Raw genomic sequence first — 18,084 nt, forward strand, 5'->3', positions numbered from 1 at the left:
TTTCTACTAGGGCTGCACATCGGTAAAAATGTTTAATCATGCGATTAATCGCAATTAAATGCATGATCCAAATGGACACCTTCTCCTTCCCTCTCCAGGCACCAACTCTTCCTTTCCTCCTTTCCCTTCCCTTCTCCTCCGCTCCATAGGCACTATCTCATCTCATCCCCTCCCCTCCCTGGGCACCATTTCCTCCCCTCCCTTACCCTCCCCTCCATGGGCACCATCTCCTCCCTTCCCTCCATTCATGATCACCATTGTTTCCTTTCTCTTTCCTCCCCTCCCATCTTTGATCCTTCCATCCCCTATTCCCATAACGTTCCCTGCCCCCCAATCTCTCTCTTTGCTCTCCCCCCCCCCCCCCCCGCCCCGTGGTCTGCATTTTTCTGCCTTCTTTTCTTTTTTCTGCTTCCTCTTTCTCCCATGCTCCGCCGTGGTCTGCATCTTTCTCTCTTGTCTTCTTTTTTCTGCCGTGCCCCCTGCCGTGGTCCGCATCTTTCTTTCTGTCTTCGGCACCTCTTCTTACCGCTCCCGGCACAGCACTCTAGAGCCCCCTCCTCCTCTGCAGCTCCTTCTCCCCTGTTCCTCACCACTGCACTAAAAACAGTGCTGCTTCTGACCTGGCCTGAAGCGTCTCTGTAGCAGGAAGTTCTGAGGCGGAACTTCCTGTTACAGAGAGACGCTGTGGGCAGGGTGAGAAGCAACACTGTTTTCACTGCATCAGTTGGGGACCGGGAACTCTTGGCCTTAAAACTAGCCCTGGAGGAACGGAGACATCTCTTGGAAGGAACTACTAACCATAAAAACCTTGCCTATCTGCAAGAAGTCAAATGCCCAAACCCTCAACAGGCCAGGTGGTCGCTGTTCTTTTATAGATTTAATTTTCACATGACCTTCCAACCTGCTGAGAAGAATACCCATATGTACATCTTGTCTAGATCTTTTGAACAGGTGGAACAGTAAGAGGAACCACAGTACATCATAGACCCTGCCAAGGTCTTGGCCCTTTCAGATCTTTCCCCTCTGGTAGACAAGACAGCTGTGCCACTCCGTGCCCATCTGAGGTTCATACAGTGGGCTTATTCTTCACAATTAGCAGGACACCCGGGTGTATGGAAAACTATCCATCAGATTTCTCACCAGCACTGGTGGCCCTGGATGACCAAAGGTGTTTGACAGTTCATTCTTTCTTGCCCCAACTTCGCCTAGCACAAGGCCTCTCATACTCGTCCGTGGGGATTGTTACAACCTCTGTCCATGTACCCAAGAGCCTTTGGAGCGAGATATCCATGGACTTTTTTTTACGGACCTCCCTACTTCAAACAACTACACAGTCATCTGGGTTATGGTGGATCGATTCACCAAAATGGCTCATTTTACTCCCATACACTGCCTTAGCTCATGCCTTTTTCCAGAACATCTTCCGCCTCCATGGATTTCCATCTCGTATAGTCAGTAATCGAGGGGTACAATTCACTTCCTGGTTCTGGCAGCGACTCTGCACTTATTTAGAGGTTAATCTGGATTTCTTCTCCGCCTACCATCCGCAGACCAATGTACAAACAGAGGGAGTTAACCAGACACTAAAAACCTTTCTCATCTGTACAGCAATAAACAGAATAACTGGTCTTCCTTGGTTCCATGAGCTGAATTTGCTTACAATAACCATCTCCATGATTCCTCTCAGACATCTTCTTTCTTTGCTGTGTATGGCCACTACCCACAACTATCCCTACCCATTCTGGAGACTGTCGATACACCTGCAGCCCAGCAGGTGGCCAATAACATTCAAAATATCTGGGATCAGACAAGGCAATAACTCCACCAGGCAGCGGCTCCTTATAAAAGACACTCCGATTGACTTCAGAGACCAGCTCCTGCCTTCCATCCTGGTGAAAAGATATGGTTCAGTACCAAGCACCTACAGCTCTGCCTTCCTTCCTCGCAGAAATTGGCCCCTTGTTTCATCAGATCCTTTGGTATCCAAGAATGCATTGTAGTGGTCACGGATCGCCTCCGTCTACCATAAGAATTCACAATGCCTTTCATGTGTCACACCTCAAACCAGCCGTCTTATCCCGATGACATCCAGATCCACCTGCACACCACACCCCGATTGTCAGTCCGGACCCAGAATATGAGGTGGATGAAATTCTAGACTTAGTGGCAGAGGGGAGTGCTTGTACCACCTACTCTCATGGAAGAGTTTTGGCCCCAAGAACAATTCTTTGGAGCCCGCAAATTATGTTCATGCCCCCTGCTCTGCTCAGAAACTTTCACACTTGCTACCTTGCAAAACCCTGGCCAGAGCCACGAGGGAGGGGAGTACTGTCCCACTCCTATACCTGGAGAGTGTGCTCCAGCACCGGCACGCCTCCATCCTCGCTTCCGGTCTTGCAGGTATTCTGTGTCATGCCTGAGGGATCACACTTCCGGGTCGCCGCTCCAGACACAGTCATCAACCAACCGATGTCAGACGCTCTGCCTATCCTCTTCTGTGGACCCTGCAGCTCAGTCATGTCTCAGCAACTGGTCCTGGACACCTTGATCTCCTGTGTGTTGCTCCATTCCTGCTTGGGAAACTATGCCTGCATTCCTGACCTGACCGTTGCCTGGTACTACACGTGCATGCCTGACCTGATCATTGCCTGGTATCCTGACATGTCTACCTGCTGCCTGACCTGAGCTTTGCTTGGTATTCTGACATGTCTGCCTGCTGCCTGATCTAAGCTTTGTCTGGTATCCTGACTACGTCTGCCTGCTGCCTGATCTAAGCTTTGTCTGGTATCCTGACTACGTCTGCCTGCTGCCTGATCTAAGCTTTGTCTGGTATCCTGACTACATCTGCTTGCTGCCTGACCTCTGCCTGGTTTCCAGACTGTACCCGCCTGCTGCTTGACCTGACTCTTGGACTTGCTTCATCATTGGTATCTTGGCCTAGTCACCTACGACCTGCCTGCTTCCAGCATCGTCCTCCGGCTGCCCCACCTACAGGTCCTCCAAGTCCTGCTGGCTGTCTGAACCCGAGGGCTCAACTCTCAGGGAATGGTGGTCAGTCCAGATGAAGACACCGGGGGTTTTGTCAGCTGCCAGTTACCTACTCCAGGCGACAGCACAAGGGCTTATCACCATTCCGCTGAACAAGAGTGTGACAATAGTATAGTCCACAGTAGACATCTAAAAAGCAATACAAGCTCACTGTCCCTCCATCCTTTTGCTGGCTTGCTTCTTTCTTTGACACACCAGAATTACTTTTTTCCATTCCAGATATCTAGTACTTTATCAGTTCAGTCTGAATGCTTACATTTTTTTGTTCAGATTTTAAACATAGTTGTAATAATTATCTCATTATTGTACAACTCAGCAGGTATGTGCCATAAATATTATTTAGCTTAGGTTAATAGCCACACAGTGAATTAGTGGAACATCTTTTGTATTTGAAATGTATAAATATAACAATTGCTCTAAATTTGGTAATGTTAATTTCAGTGAGAACCCATGACTGGTATGCAGTAAGTTAGAGTAAAGTTAGATGCTATTTTCCTAGTGTGTTACTCTCTGTAAAAATAGCTGCCTTCCTAAGGCTCTAGCTAGTGGTATTACTGATGGCCTGTTGTGTTTGTTCTTTTCCTTGTTTCCTCTGATCCCATATCTTATCTTTTTTCAAACTGGTAGTTTCTGCTTCTCCTTCTTGTTCCTTGGGTATCCTCTCTCATAAACTTTTCCAGTTGGCATTTTATCTTTACTATGATTTCATATATTTTAAGATTTCAGGCCATGAATTCTCATGATGTTATATTCATATTTCTTATTTTTGGGGGGTTCCTTTTACTAAGCTGCAGTAAGCGGCGGAGGCTGTTTTTGCCACACACTGAGGCCCTTTTTACCTACGGGTAAAAAGGCCGAAAAAAGAAACGGCCATGTTGGGGGGGGGGGGGGGGTTCGAGCACTTACTGTTGAGTTGGCGGTAAGGGCTGCCACGTTTACCTGGTGGTAACCAGTCAATGTGCAGTGCTGCCTGATTACCGCCGGGTAACCCCCTGCAGAAATAGTTTTTGAAATATTTCTGCTAGCGCCGGAAATTCCAGTCGCTGGGCTGGAACTACTGCCGCACTGAGCTGGCGGTAGTTCCAGATTTCCGCATGGTAATCCCACGGTTGGCTTACCACTGCTTTGTAAAAGGGCCTCTTGATGATCTCTCGTTGCACCTCATCTTCTATACTCTTTCTGTATGAACATTCCCAGTTGACAGTCTTGATAGCCTCCTTCATATTATCTATATTTTAAGTATGGTAAACATTCTTTCTCCGAGGACAAGCAGGCTGCTTGTTCTCACTGATGGGTGATGTCCAACGGCAGCCCCAGGATCGGAAGATCTTCCTAGCAACAAAGTTTGCTAGCCCTCGCGCGCATGCGCGACCATCTTCCCACCCGAACGTGAGCGTGCTCCTCAGTCTCTTTTTTTCCGCGGCTCAAGACGGCTGTTTTTTTCAGTTGTTCTGTGCCCCAGAGAGGCCCTCGCAGCGTTTTGCTGATTTTCGGCGTGTTTCTGTACGAGTTCGCTCATATTTTCCATTTTGTTAAAAAAAAAAAAAATTTCTTTCCTCTATTTCTTTAGTTTTTGTCTTGTAAGTTTCCTTTCTTTAGTCGTGAGCGGCCATTTTGGCCGCCCGTATGGGTTTTTCCCTGTTTTGGTGCCTCTCCTTTTGGCACCATCGCAAATTTTGACCTCGCCGGCGCAATTTTCCGCCCATGTCCTCAAAACCTGCCAGCGGCTTCAAGAAGTGCACGTGGTGCAACCGGACAATCTCGCTCATTCCTTGTCATCAAGCAGATGAATCCATTACGAGTGGGTTGTGTCCATCAACCAGCAGGAGGAGATAGAGAGCACTGAAAAACCATAGTGCCTCATGGCCAGCTAGCTCCATCTGCCTCTTCAGTATTCTCTATCTCCCCAGCAGGTGGTTGCAGCTTGTTCAAGCTCCCTCAGAAAATCTGCCTGGGGTGGCTCCTGTGCTTTTGCCAGTTGTAGCAGGGGTGTTATGGCTGATGGTGCCCACTTTAAAGGCAAATAGGTTAGCCCTTTCCCTGCCGTACCCGGCCCCCGATGTGGAAGTAGACAAATAGGCAAGCCTGTCCCTGTCTTTGCCCACGCTGTGGAAGCAGGCACATAGGTTCGCCCTTTCCCACGCTACTGAGCCTCCGGAGTTGGAAATTTGCCTCTTTCGCTGTTGCCTCAAACTTTCCTCACATGGTTAAAAAAAAAAAAAAAAGTTGTGTTGCGCTTTGGCGCTGGGATCCCAGAAAAGAGGTTTTCTTCTGATTGTGCAGCGTGACCGGAGCTTGGAGACTCGGTCTGGTGAGGTAAGAGCATTTTGTAGCTCCTCCAGGTAGGGCCCACGTTCGGGACGATTTTGGCGCGAATCCGCCATTTTGAATTTCCGCCGTTTTCGGTGATGGCTGCTGAGAAAGTAAAGAACTGTTCTGTTTGTGGCAAGCGCAAATCTGCAACGGCGCTCTGTGAGGCGTGCTTTTCAGACGGTAGAGCCGGCTGAGCATGGCGAGCGATGTTCCTTCCCGCTCCATGGAGCTGGCAGCGGGCACCATTTTGGAACAGCATGGCGCGACCCCCGCTGAGGCGGAGGGGTTTGAGCCTGGAGGGGCGCCTCGTGTAGAGGCTAATAAAAGAGCTGTTTCCCCCGGACTGGAACCGGGAGGCCAGGGTGAGCCATTTTCCCCTGAATTTGTTTTATTGCTGCATAATGCATACATGTTAAAAAGAGCTCTTCCGCAGGGGTCCTCTGCGGCCCTGCTTTCTGTATCCCCCCCCCCCACCCCCACCCCCGGTTGGGATGTGAGGACTCTGAGGGGTCTGGCAGGCCTTCGTGGTCTGGAGAGCCAGAAGAAGGTGCAGGATTGCCACCGGATCCAGATGATCCTTCCGCGGTGAGGATTTTCCACCGAGATGAGCTGCCAGCGCTTATTACTGATGCCTTGCAGGTCCTCTCTATAGAAGACCCTGGGAGTACTGAGACCTCCTCCAGTAATCCGAGGGTGGCAAGTACTAAGAAGCCTGCTCGAGCCTTTACTTTGCATGACTCCATCCAAGAGCTTATCACGGCTCAGTGGGCTGACCCCGAGGGGCCTTTGAAAGTCGCCAGGGCTATGGGGCATTTAGCGCTTAGTGGATGCCCTAGTCACGGCTGCGACAAAGAAAACTACCCTCCCAGTGGAAGGAGGAGTTGCCCTGAAGGACATGCAGGACCGTCGCCTGGAGGCAGCTATGAAACGGTCCTTTGAAATTTCAGGCCTATCCTTACGGGCGTCTGCATACAGCTGCTACGCTGCCCGAGCCTGCCTCGCTTGGTTACAACAGGCAGTGGAACAGCCCGGAGATGGAGCGGAGCCCCTTACAGAGGTGGCACCGCGGATGGAGTTGGCCTTGTCATTTTTGGCTGATGCCCTTTATGATCTGGTCAGAGCTTCGACTAAACAGATGGCTGTAGCGGTGGCGGCTCGCTGTCTTCTGTGGCTACGGCATTGGGCAGCTGACATGGCCTCTAAGCAAAGGTTGGTGAAGTTGCCCTTTCAAGACCTTCTCCTGTTTGGTGAGCAGTTGGAGAAAATTGTGAAAGGCCTGGGGGATGCCAAACCCCAGCGCTTACCCGAGGATAGGCCGTGGCCTTCTTCCAAGGGTCAGGCGGTTCCCTCCTCTTACAGGCCTTGCTTCTGTGAAGCTAGAAGGTACTGCCCGGGGCGTTCTGCTGGGTTCATGTCGCGTGCCCGTTTTCAGCAGAGGAACTCCTTTCACTCGGACAAACGTTCCGCAGCAGCAGGCTCAAGACCTGGAGTTCAAGGGCGACCCTCTCAATGATGGTGCGCCGGCCCCCTCCTCGATTCCTGTGATAGGAGGACGACTTTCCCACTTTCTCGAGGAGTGGGCCAAGATTACCTCAGATCAGTGGATCTTGGACCTGATCAGAGAAGGCTACAGAATAGAATTCAATGCCCCGATGAGAGACGTGTTTGTGGAGTCCTGATGCGGTTCTGCCGCCAAATGGGCGGCGGTAGAGGAGACCTTGCAAGGCCCACTGATCTGGCAAAAGTACACCTGAGAATGGAATGGATATAGCACCGTTCACGGAAGAGAGTGTGTATCAACAACTTGGAAAGCTAAAGGTGGACAAAGCCATGGGACCGGACGGGATCCACCCCAGAATATTGAGGGAGCTCAGAGAGGTTCTGGCGGGTCCTCTTAAAGATTTGTTTAATAAATCCTTGGAGACGGGAGAGGTTCTGAGGGACTGGAGAACGGCGGAGGTGGTCCCTCTTCACAAAAGTGGTGATAGGGAAGAAGCTGGAAACTACAGGCCGGTAAGCCTCACTTCGGTTATTGGAAAAGTAATGGAAGCGATGCTGAAGGAAAAGATAGTGAATTTCCTGGAAGCCAATAAGTTGCAAGATCCGAGACAACATGGTTTTACCAGAGGGAAATTGTGCCAAACGAATCTCATTGAATTCTTTGATTGGGTAACTGGAGAATTGAATCATCGACGTGCTATAGACGTAATCTACTTAGATTTTAGCAAAGCTTTTGACACGGTTCCCCACAGGAGGCTCTTAAATAAACTTGATGGGCTGAAGATAGGTCCCGAAGTGGTGAACTGGATTAGGAACTGGTTGACGGACAGACAGAGGGTGGTGGTAAATGGAGTTCGCTCGGAGGAGGGAAAGGTGAGGTGAGTGCCTCTGGGATCGGTGCTGGGGCCGATTCTGTTCAATATATTTGTGAGTGACATTGCCGAAGGGTTAGAAGGTAAAGTTTGCCTATTTGCGGATGATACTAAGATTTGCAACAGAGTGGACACCCGGGAGGGAGTGGAAAGCATGAAAGGGATCTGAGGAAGCTAGAAGAATGGTCTAAGGTTTGGCAATTAAATTCAATGCGAAGAATGCAAAGTGATGCATTTAGGGAGTAGAAACCCACGAGAGACTTATGTGTTAGGCGGTGAGAGTCTGATAGGTACTGAGGGGGAGAGGGATCTTGGGGTGATAGTATCCGAGGATCTGAAGGCGACGAAACAGTATGACAAGGCGGTGGCCGTAGCGAGAAGGTTGCTAGGCTGTATAGAGAGAGGCGTGATCAGCAGAAGAAAGGAAGTGTTGATGCCTCTGTACAAGTCATTGGTGAGGCCCCACCTGGAGTATTGTGTTCAGTTTTGGAGGCTGTACCCTTGCGAAGGATGTTAAAAAAATGGAAGCGGTGCAAAGAAAAGCTACGAGAATGGTATGGAATTCGCGTTACAAGACGTATGAGCAGAGACTTGCTGACCTGAACATGTATACCCTGGTGGAAAGGAGGAACAGGGTGATATGATACAGACATTCAATACTTGAAAGGTATTAATCCGCAAAAAATCTTTTCTGGAGATGGGAAGGCGGTAGAATGAGAGGACATGAAATGAGATTGAAGGGGGGCAGACTCAAAAAAAATGTCAGGAATATTTTTTCATGGAGAGGGTGGTGGATGCTTGGAATGCCCTCCCGCAGGAGGTAGTGGAGATGAAAACGGTAACGGAATTCAACATGCGTGGGATATGCATAAAGGAATCCTATGCAGTAGGAATGGATCCTCAGAAGCTTAGCCAAAATTGGGTGGCGGAGCAGGTGGGGGAAGGGAGGTTGGTGGTTGGGAGGCGAGGATAGTGGAGGGCAGACTTATACGGTCTGTGCCAGAGCCAGTGATGGGAGGCGGGACTGGTGGTTGGGAGGCAGGAAATACTGCTGGGCAGACTTGTACGGTCTGTGCCCTGAAAAAGGCAGGTACAAATCAAGGTAAGGTATACACATAAGTACATAAGTACATAAGTAGTGCCATACTGGGAAAGACCAAAGGTCCATCTAGCCCAGCATCCTGTCACCGACAGTGGCCAATCCAGGTCAAGGGCACCTGGCACGCTCCCCAAACGTAAAAACATTCCAGACAAGTTATACCTAAAAATGCGGAATTTTTCCAAGTCCATTTAATAGCGGTCTATGGACTTGTCCTTTAGGAATCTATCTAACCCCTTTTTAAACTCCGTCAAGCTAACCGCCCGTACCACGTTCTCCGGCAACGAATTCCAGAGTCTAATTACACGTTGGTGAAGAAAAATTTTCTCCGATTCGTTTTAAATTTACCACACTGTAGCTTCAACTCATGCCCTCTAGTCCTAGTATTTTTGGATAGCGTGAACAGTCGCTTCACATCCACCCGATCCATTCCACTCATTATTTTATACACTTCTATCATATCTCCCCTTAGCCGTCTCTTCTCCAAGCTGAAAAGCCCTAGCCTTCTCAGCCTCTCTTCATAGGAAAGTCGTCCCATCCCCACTATCATTTTCGTCGCCCTTCGCTGTACCTTTTCCAATTCTACTATATCTTTTTTGAGATACGGAGACCAGTACTGAACACAATACTCCATATGAGTTTATCTTGTGGCAGACTGGATGGACCATGCAGGTCTTTTTCTGCCGTCATCTACTATGTTACTATGTTTAGGCTTGATTCACATTGGGGCGATTTCCCCCGTGCCAACCGCCGAATGCGGCTCTGGCCGTTACTCCATTTACTTTGTGGTGCCGTGAAAAGGAGGATCTTTCGGCCTATCCTAGACTTAAAACAAGTCAACAAGTCTCTGAACGTGCGGCATTTTCACATGGAAACCCTGCGCTCCATCATAGCGGCGGTACAGCCAGGAGAGTTTCTCACGTCTCTGGACCTGAAAGAAGCTTACTTGCACATACCAATTTGGCCCATGCACCCAGAGGTTTCTGTGTTTTGCGGTGATGGGAAAACATTTCCAGTTTCGGGCCTTGCCTTTTGGCCTCGCCACAGCTCCCCGAAACCTTTTCCAAGGTAATGATGGTAGTAGCTGCTTTTCTCAGGCGAGAGGGTATCCGGGTTTACCCGTACCTAGACGACTGGCTCATCAGAGCAGACTCTGCAGAAGAGAGTCATCAGGTTACAGCCAGAGTGGTCTCAGTTTTTAATCTCTGGGCTGGGTCGTCAATATAGCCAAAGGTCACCTGACCCCCTCTCAATCTCTAGAATATTTGGGGGTCCGGTTCGACACAGCCTCGGGGATGGTCTTCCTACCCGAGCAAAGGCGGTGCAAGCTTCAGAACCAGGTCCAGGTCCGTCTGCTCCTGAGGATGCCTCGCCCGCGAGCTTGAGACATAGTCCAGCTATTGGGGTCGATGACGGCCACTTTGGAAGTGGTGTCTTGGGCGAGAGCACACCTGCTTCAACGATGGTCTCCAATATCTGAGGATTATCAATGCAGACTCACTTGGCTCCCTGCGGCTCGGCTCAGTATGGAGTGGTGGCTCTCAGACAGCATGCTGCGGCGAGGAATGCCACTAGCGCTCCCCGATTGATGCGTGATGGTAACAGATGCCAGCCTGAAGGGCTGGGGTGCACATTGCCAGGGAAGGCATGCCCAGGGTCTTTGGACACCCGCGGAGTCGGAGTGGTTCATCAATCGCTTGGAGTTGAAAGCAATTTTCTAGGCGCTTCTGGCCTTTCAATTGACCCTGGAAGGATTGGCTGTCAGAGTTCTGTCGGACAACACGACAGCAGTGGCCTACATAAATCGCCAAGGAGGCACTCAGTGCATAGCACTAGCAGCGCAGGCCGCGCAGATTTGCCACTGGGCCGAGCTTCATCTGTAGTTTCTGTCAGCAGCTCATATTGCAGGTCAGAGCAACGTGCAAGCCGATTATCTGAGCAGGAATCAAATCAACCCAGCAGAATGGGAACTTGCAGACAAAGTATTCCTGCAGATATGTGCCAAATGGGGAAAGCCCGTAATGGATCTTATGGCATCAAGCACAAATGCCAAGTCCCGTGCTCTACAGCAGATGGAGAGATCCTCGCTCAGCAGGGTTGGATGCCTTTGCTCAACCCTGGCCTCAGGGCCTCCTGTATGTGTTCCCTCCATGGCCCTTGATAGGGCGAGTACTCCTGCGGATTCGGCTCCACCAAGGAGAGGTGGTTCTCATTGCCCCGGATTTGCCCAGGAGGTCGTGGTATGCGGACCTCCGGCAGATGCTGGTAGAGGATCCCCTGCCGTTACCTCTGGTACCGAACCTGTTGTCACTGGGCCCGGTAACCATGGAGGACGCCTGCCGCTTTGGTCTTACGGCATGGCTATTGAGAGGGCGCAATTGAGAGACAAGGGATTTTCCAGTAAAGTCATTTGCACTCTCCTACAGGCCCGCAAGCATTCCACTTCCGTGGCCTATGCCAGGATTTGGCGCCAATTTGAGGCTTGGTCTGCTTCTAAAGCGATCACACCCATGCGGGCTTCTGTCTCGCCGATACTTGACTTTTTGCAGGATCAGGCGACCCTCAGGGGGAGGAATGCTGGCTTCGGCCTAAACCCCTGGTAAGCCTTTCCTCAGCTGAGAGTGCCCAGCTCTACCACCGGCTGCCTTTCAGGTGCTGTGGAGGACTTGCAGCTCATCTGCATATCCTTACAGCCTTTTCCGGGGTGACACCCAGGTCCACTCCGATCCACTCAGGGCCTCCGCTCTAGGTGCCCAGCGCTCCCACCAGGTGCTGTGGAGGACTTGCAGCCCTTCTGCATTTCCTCACAGCTGTATCCGGGGTGACTCCAGTTGCTATGTACTACATCAACAAGCAGGGGGGCACCAGATCTCGCCCCTGTGTCAGGAAGCCGTCAGGATGTGGCTTTGGGCTCGCCAGCACGACATGTTTCTCCAAGCACGTATCTGGCAGGCATAAACAACAGTCTGGCCAACAGATTGAGCAGGATAATGCAACCTCACGAGTGGTCTCTCAACTCGGTGCTGCAGAATCTGTTTGGGGTCTAGAATCCAACTCCACCCCCCCCCCCCCCCCCCCCCCCCCCCCCCCCCCCCCAGGCTCATTTTTATTCTGTTCCAGGCTGCACTCTCAGTTGTTTCTGTTTAGGTCAATCTCAGTTATGTCCTCGCTGTTGCGAGGCCCAATTGACCACTGTTTGTTGTTTTGAGTGAGCCTGGGGGCTAGGGATACCCCATCAGTGAGAACAAGCAGCCTGCTTGTCCTTGAAGAAAGCAAAGGATACATACCTGTAGCAGGTATTCTTCGAGGACAGCAGGCTGATTGTTCTCACAAACCCGTCCACCTCCCCTTTGGAGTTGTGTCTTCCCTTGTCTTTGCTTTCTACTTGACTGAGGAGCACGCTCGCGTTCGGGTGGGAAAACGGTCGCGCATGCGCGCGCGAGGGCTAGCAAACTTTGTTGCTAGGAAGATCTTCCGATCCTGGGGCTGCCGTTGGACGTCACCCATCAGTGAGAACAATCAGCCTGCTGTTCTCGGAGAATACCTGCTACAGGTATGTATCCTTCGCTATATCCTTACACTGTTCCTGACTGTAAATTGTAATGTATAAATACTACCAGCTCTGCAATAATTAGGGCAGCAAAACCTTTTGGATTTAAGAGGGAACATTTAAAAATTACTGCACATGAAAATATTATGTTACGTTTCTGTACTGCCGCCTTAAGCCATAATCTGACCCAAATGCTTTACAGGGAAATAGCAATACATTAAAAATGCCATAAGTACATCATGTAATAGTACTTCATGCATCACAAAAATAGTAAATCAAAAATACAAATACTTGAGATAAAATAAACATTGTTATGGTATGCAGTTGACTTCTTAGTAGCTTCTTTCAGCTTCTTATAATAAAGCTTTGTTCTAATCTGTCCAGGGTTGTATTTGATCCAAACGGTATAATATTTCAGTGGCAGGCAACTATAATATAATTTTTCCATCTATTACTCGCAACTATATTAAACCAACAGAAATCTTACCAATGTAACATAATTAAACATGGCAAAATCAAGTAGGAGGACACTATAAATGAGCAAAGAGCAAGACATGTCAAAACGGAGATTAATACACTTGTCAATCAAATGCCAACTACGAAGGGGAACTTCAGGGGTTAATAAGTGTTCAGTCTGAACTTAAGTAAAGTGATGTGGTAGCTGTGTTAGTCCATTTTTAAAGATAGTAAATACAAATAAAATAAAACATAGAAAAGAAAAGAAGATGATACCTTTTCTATTGGACTAACAATACATTTTGATTAGCTTTCGAAAACACCACCTTCTTCGGCTCAGAAATGAGCAAATGTATCAAGAGTATGTAAGTGAAACAAAAGCATTCCAATGACAGTCTCACAGGAAGAGGGTGGGGTGGCTTAGGTGAGAAACAGGGAGAGCTAGGTGGGTGAAAGACAGGGCAAGATGGATAGGTGATAAGAGGGGGACAAAGCAATAGAATTATATGGTTTATAATGGGATAGAAACCCTAAATGTTTAAGTCCTGTGTGGTGTGTCAAAATTTCAGTTTCTGCTTTGGAAAGCTTTTATGTTTTCACTTATATATTATGATATTTGTCAACATTTGCTCATTTATGATAAAGGTATCATCTTATTTTTTTTTCCATGTTTTGTTTTATTTCTATTTATTACCAGTCTGAAATTAGAAACTGTGACTTAATATATCTTGGGTTCTCTTATTGTTTTTGATTAAAATTTTTGATACTGATAAATCAAACCATTAACGCTTTCAGTATTTACTCAGTGGACCTCCTTATTCACTTTGGGGCCCTTTTACAGGGTGGCGGTAAGCCCAACATGGGCTTACCACTCGAGTAGCCTAGTGGTTAGTGCAGTGGACTTTGATCCTGGGGAACTGAGTTCAATTCCCACTGCAGCTCCTTGTGACTCTGGGCAAGTCACTTAACCCTCCATTGCCCCAGGTACAAAATAAGTACCTGTATATATGTAAACCGCTTTGAATGTAGTTGCAAAAACCTCAGAAAAGCGGTATATCAAGTCCCATTTCCCTTTCCCTCTTCTGGGACTACTGTCGGCCCAAAGCATATGCCGGTGGTAGTCCCACCCCAAGCATGCAATCCTGTTTCCAGGGGGAAAAGAAAACCCCTGGAAATGTCTTGCGTGTTGTAGTCTAGCGCTAATTGGGCATCACCGCGTGAAAGCGTGTTAGCGTGAAAGCCCTTATCGCCACCTCAGTGGGTGGCGGTAAGGGATCTCTTTCGCATGGCCATGTGGTAAGAGTTCTCTTACCGTGTGACCATGTGTTCTTGGGGGTTTTTTTTAATCCATTGCTCTAAAAAGGTCCCTGGTGCGCAGGAAAAACAGCCTCTGCCAGTAGCGCAGGGCCCTTTTTTCCGCAGCTTGGTAAAAGAACCCCTTAGGGAAGTGTTAATGTATCAGCTAGATAATGATGAAATCACTCAAAGATTTATTGCATTTATTTCTTCCAAACAAAGAAGGCAAATATTATTCTTGTTCTATCTCCAGATAAAGAAAACAACAGAGGCCACACTGCAGACAATACAAGATATGGTCACTATTGAGGACTATGACGTGTCTGAATGTTTCCAGCACAGTCGATCGACGGAGTCTGTAAAATCTACAGTGTCTGAGACATACTTGAGTAAACCCAGTATTGCTAAAAGAAGAGCAAACCAGCAAGAGACAGAGCAGTTTTATTTCATGGTATGTTGCAGACCCGTGACCAGCTTTTCAGTGCCCAGAATGAACAGTCAGAATTCACAGCCTCCTCAGATTTCTTATTTGAATGTGGTTTAGTTGTAGAGAATGTGGTTTATCATACATAACACAGGATGCTCTGAGCCATATCTTTGACAAGGGATACCACCAAGATAAAAAAAATGTGATCTCCACCACATGTATCCAGAATTGTCTTATAAAATTTGCTTGCTATACTACTATCATGCTTTATCATTGTCATGTTACCCAGAATACTTCTGTAATACTAATTGTCTATTCTCTTATATATTTTCACTATCCATGATGTATTGTAAGCCACATTGAACCTGCAAAGAGGTGGGAAAATGTGGGATAAAAATGCAATAAATAAATAAATAAAATAATATAAATATTACTAGTATAATGTAATAGTAATTTTTTAATATGGGAAAAAATTACTTTGGCAGATAATCCAACTGCTGTGTAGCAGATGCTGATATCCCCTGCCTCAGTCTCATCTATGTGTTTATTTTTACTCCAATCAGTTGTAATGGTGACAGAGCTGCTTTTGTGGGGCAACTTTAGACAACATACCCCCTCATTCTATATCATTAATGCCTAAATGTGAGCACCATTTGCATGCTAAAATTATAGAAGATTAGTACTTAGATGGATAAAAATACACTAACTTGTGTAAGTGCTATGCGCATGCTCAGTGCTATTCTATAAATGACATCCAACTTGCTTAGTGCATAAATGCAAGGGGGCTGTACATGTGGGCAGAACATGGGCAGGACTCCCACTTATATGCATAACTTACAGAAAACTGTAAATTATGCAGTAAAGGGCACATTTAGCCATGCATATTTATGCCTGCTGTTGACATGACCTAAGTAGGTGTACATAATTGTAGGCGCTTAAATGCTGATTTGTGCTAGTATCCTATAGCAGAATCTTGGCACCCAGATGCCTAACTGTGGCATCCAGTTATATAATTACCCCCAGAGACTCCTATATTTTTTCACAAAATAAATTTACTGTATGATATTCAACCTGTGGCAGTCAGTGTTTTAAAAAATTACTAGCCACCAGGGGTGTTTCTAGGCCCAGATATTGAGCACCTGGATACCGACACTGAAGCCTGGATACCGGCTTCTACCTGGATACCGACACTGAATATTTGGCTCTTTGATGGCCAGTACCTAGAATGCTATGCGGATAATTAGGACAGCTTTTTATTTTAGTTTTACTTGCCCAGATCCAGGCACTGTTGCTGAATATTGGTAGTGTCCGGATAAATTCTGACTCCACCTTCGCTCTGCCTCCAGACCACCCCAGCACTGCCCAGATAGTGCCAAGATGGTCTGATCAGATATTCAGCACCACTCTCCAGTTAAGTGCTGCTGATTATCTGGCCAGGAGCTGGTCAGTGGGAGTTAACCGGGTAAGAGTTGCGCCTTCCTGGTTAACTCCCTCTGATTATTGATCCCATAATTTATTTTTTTAATTAGGATTTATTTTCTGCCTTTTTGAAGAAATTCATCCAAGGTAGTGTACAGCAAGTATAACCCGGACATAGACAATAATTAAATACACTAAGAGGCATATTTTCAAAGCACTTAGCCTTCCAAAGTTCCATAGGTTTCTATGGAATTTTGGAAGGCTAAATGCTTTGAAAATATGCCTCTATATGTATTAAAGCTTTTCTCGTTTTACCCTCATGTCCCAGTCTCTGGAGTCATTGGTCCACTTCCCACTCCTGCTTTTTCATCCATTTGATTTGTGGGATTTTGTTGTTCACCTAGGTGGATTACCCGTCCCTATATCATAGACAGCAAAGAGGTCAAGCGGAGGTGGAACATATAGACTGATAAGATGAGCAGTTGGAGTTGAGCTGGATATTAGGGTAACTAAGTTGAGGAAAAATTACACGTGCAGTCAGAAACAGTGTCTGCACTGATCTTGGCTATAGTGCATGTGGTAAGCAAGTCCTGCTGCAATATGTGCAGTCTACGTTAGTCCTTGTATGTGTAAATAGCAAGTTAGTTCCCTCAGGCTTCACTTGCTTCCTGAAGTACAGATAGCCTTGCCATAAAATTTATTCTTCTTAAGGATGTATAATTGTACTGTGTTGAGCTATGAAATTTTATTAGTAGAAGACTGTGCCCTCCTGATACTCTTCTCCACATGTGACACCTGGGACAGCCACTTTCTTTTACCCCCTCCCCCCTAGTCCTGGCTCTGGTATGTTGTATGCTCTCTTCATTGAGAGATATAATTCTTATTCATGATGTAGATGTTTTCAAAAGAAGAGAACATCATTTTGTATTAAATGAAACAGAAAAACAAATAATCTTTTGTCTCCACAGAAATTCAGAGAATATCTAGAAGGGAGCAATCTCATCACAAAGCTTCAAGCAAAGCATGACCTTCTGCAGCGAACACTTGGGGAAGGTAAATCATGATAAAGTGAATCATGTTGAACCTAGCAGTTTCCTTCTGCTTCTTTGTATTTCCAGCTCAGTCAAAACTAGGGCTGGGATTCTGGCACCATGAGCCTTTATTTACAGCTACCTGGGGATTTTTAGTATCCCCTTCCTACATACCTAATCTGATAACTGCAGTAATTGTCCCATCCAGGGGTCATGCATCTGGGCTATGTCTGAGAACCCTGCCATTATGGGTCCTCAATCCAGTCACCAAGTGTTACCCTTAAGGCACAGCGGTGACTTAGTAATGTGCAGAAGTAGATGGAGACTGTAACAGGATTTACCAAAAACTTGCAGGCTTGAATAAGATGAGTTTTAGCACCCTGGTAAAAGAAAATCTGTTTTTCAAAAACAAAATGACTTCTTTTTCAAATCTGCATAAAAACTGGGTTCATGTTTTCTCTGATTTATCTCATTGCAGCAAAAAATAAGGCAAGAAATTTATCCCTGGAAAGTTCATCAACTTTAGAGCAGAAGCAGTGCTGTTTTTTTTTCAGTAAAAGTAGGAATAATTTATCAGAGTCACAAATACTTATTGTTTAATTATAATCATGATAACATTTTCTAGATTCAGAACTAGAAAATAATTTTGGTTATCTTATAGAAGAGCAGATTGTCTGCTGTTTTGAGTTACGTTTGCTGGGTTAAAGTCTGAAGACCACTGTTTAAGGTTTATATTTGGGTTTATTATGATAGTTATATATTTATATTCTTTAATATGCTCTCTTCAGAATAGCATCTTGCCTCTGCAAACTGAGAGAGAGCTGTTTTGAATATTTAATTGTATGAGGTTGTTTTTTTGTATAAATTCTGTACATTGGCCTGCTAGATGTCTCATTGGTAAATCACATCGGAAAATTGTTTAAAAAAAATGTTAACAGAGGTAGTCTTAAACATGTAGGGTGTTTTTGGTTTCTTACTCTCTTTTGAGTCTTAATGTTATTTGACTTTTCAGATCTAGTGTTATCCATGTTTGTTTATTTTATTTATAGCCTGCCTTTATCTAAGGCAGGTAA

The 18,084-nt window shown here is 46.7% G+C and overlaps 1 protein-coding gene across 2 annotated transcripts in view; it reads left to right on the forward strand.

Moving 5' to 3' along the window:
• SRGAP1 (SLIT-ROBO Rho GTPase activating protein 1) overlaps positions 1-18,084 on the forward strand; it is a 469,248-nt gene that overhangs the window by 301,877 nt on the left and 149,287 nt on the right. For both annotated transcript variants that reach the window (XM_030216376.1, XM_030216377.1), the window contains exons 9-10: positions 14,388-14,585; positions 16,949-17,033. In XM_030216376.1, the coding sequence (XP_030072236.1) occupies positions 14,388-14,585; positions 16,949-17,033 (283 nt within the window). The remainder of the gene's footprint in view (positions 1-14,387; positions 14,586-16,948; positions 17,034-18,084) is intronic.

This window comes from Microcaecilia unicolor, chromosome 10 (genome assembly GCF_901765095.1).
Source record: "Microcaecilia unicolor chromosome 10, aMicUni1.1, whole genome shotgun sequence".
NCBI lineage: Eukaryota > Metazoa > Chordata > Amphibia > Gymnophiona > Siphonopidae > Microcaecilia > Microcaecilia unicolor.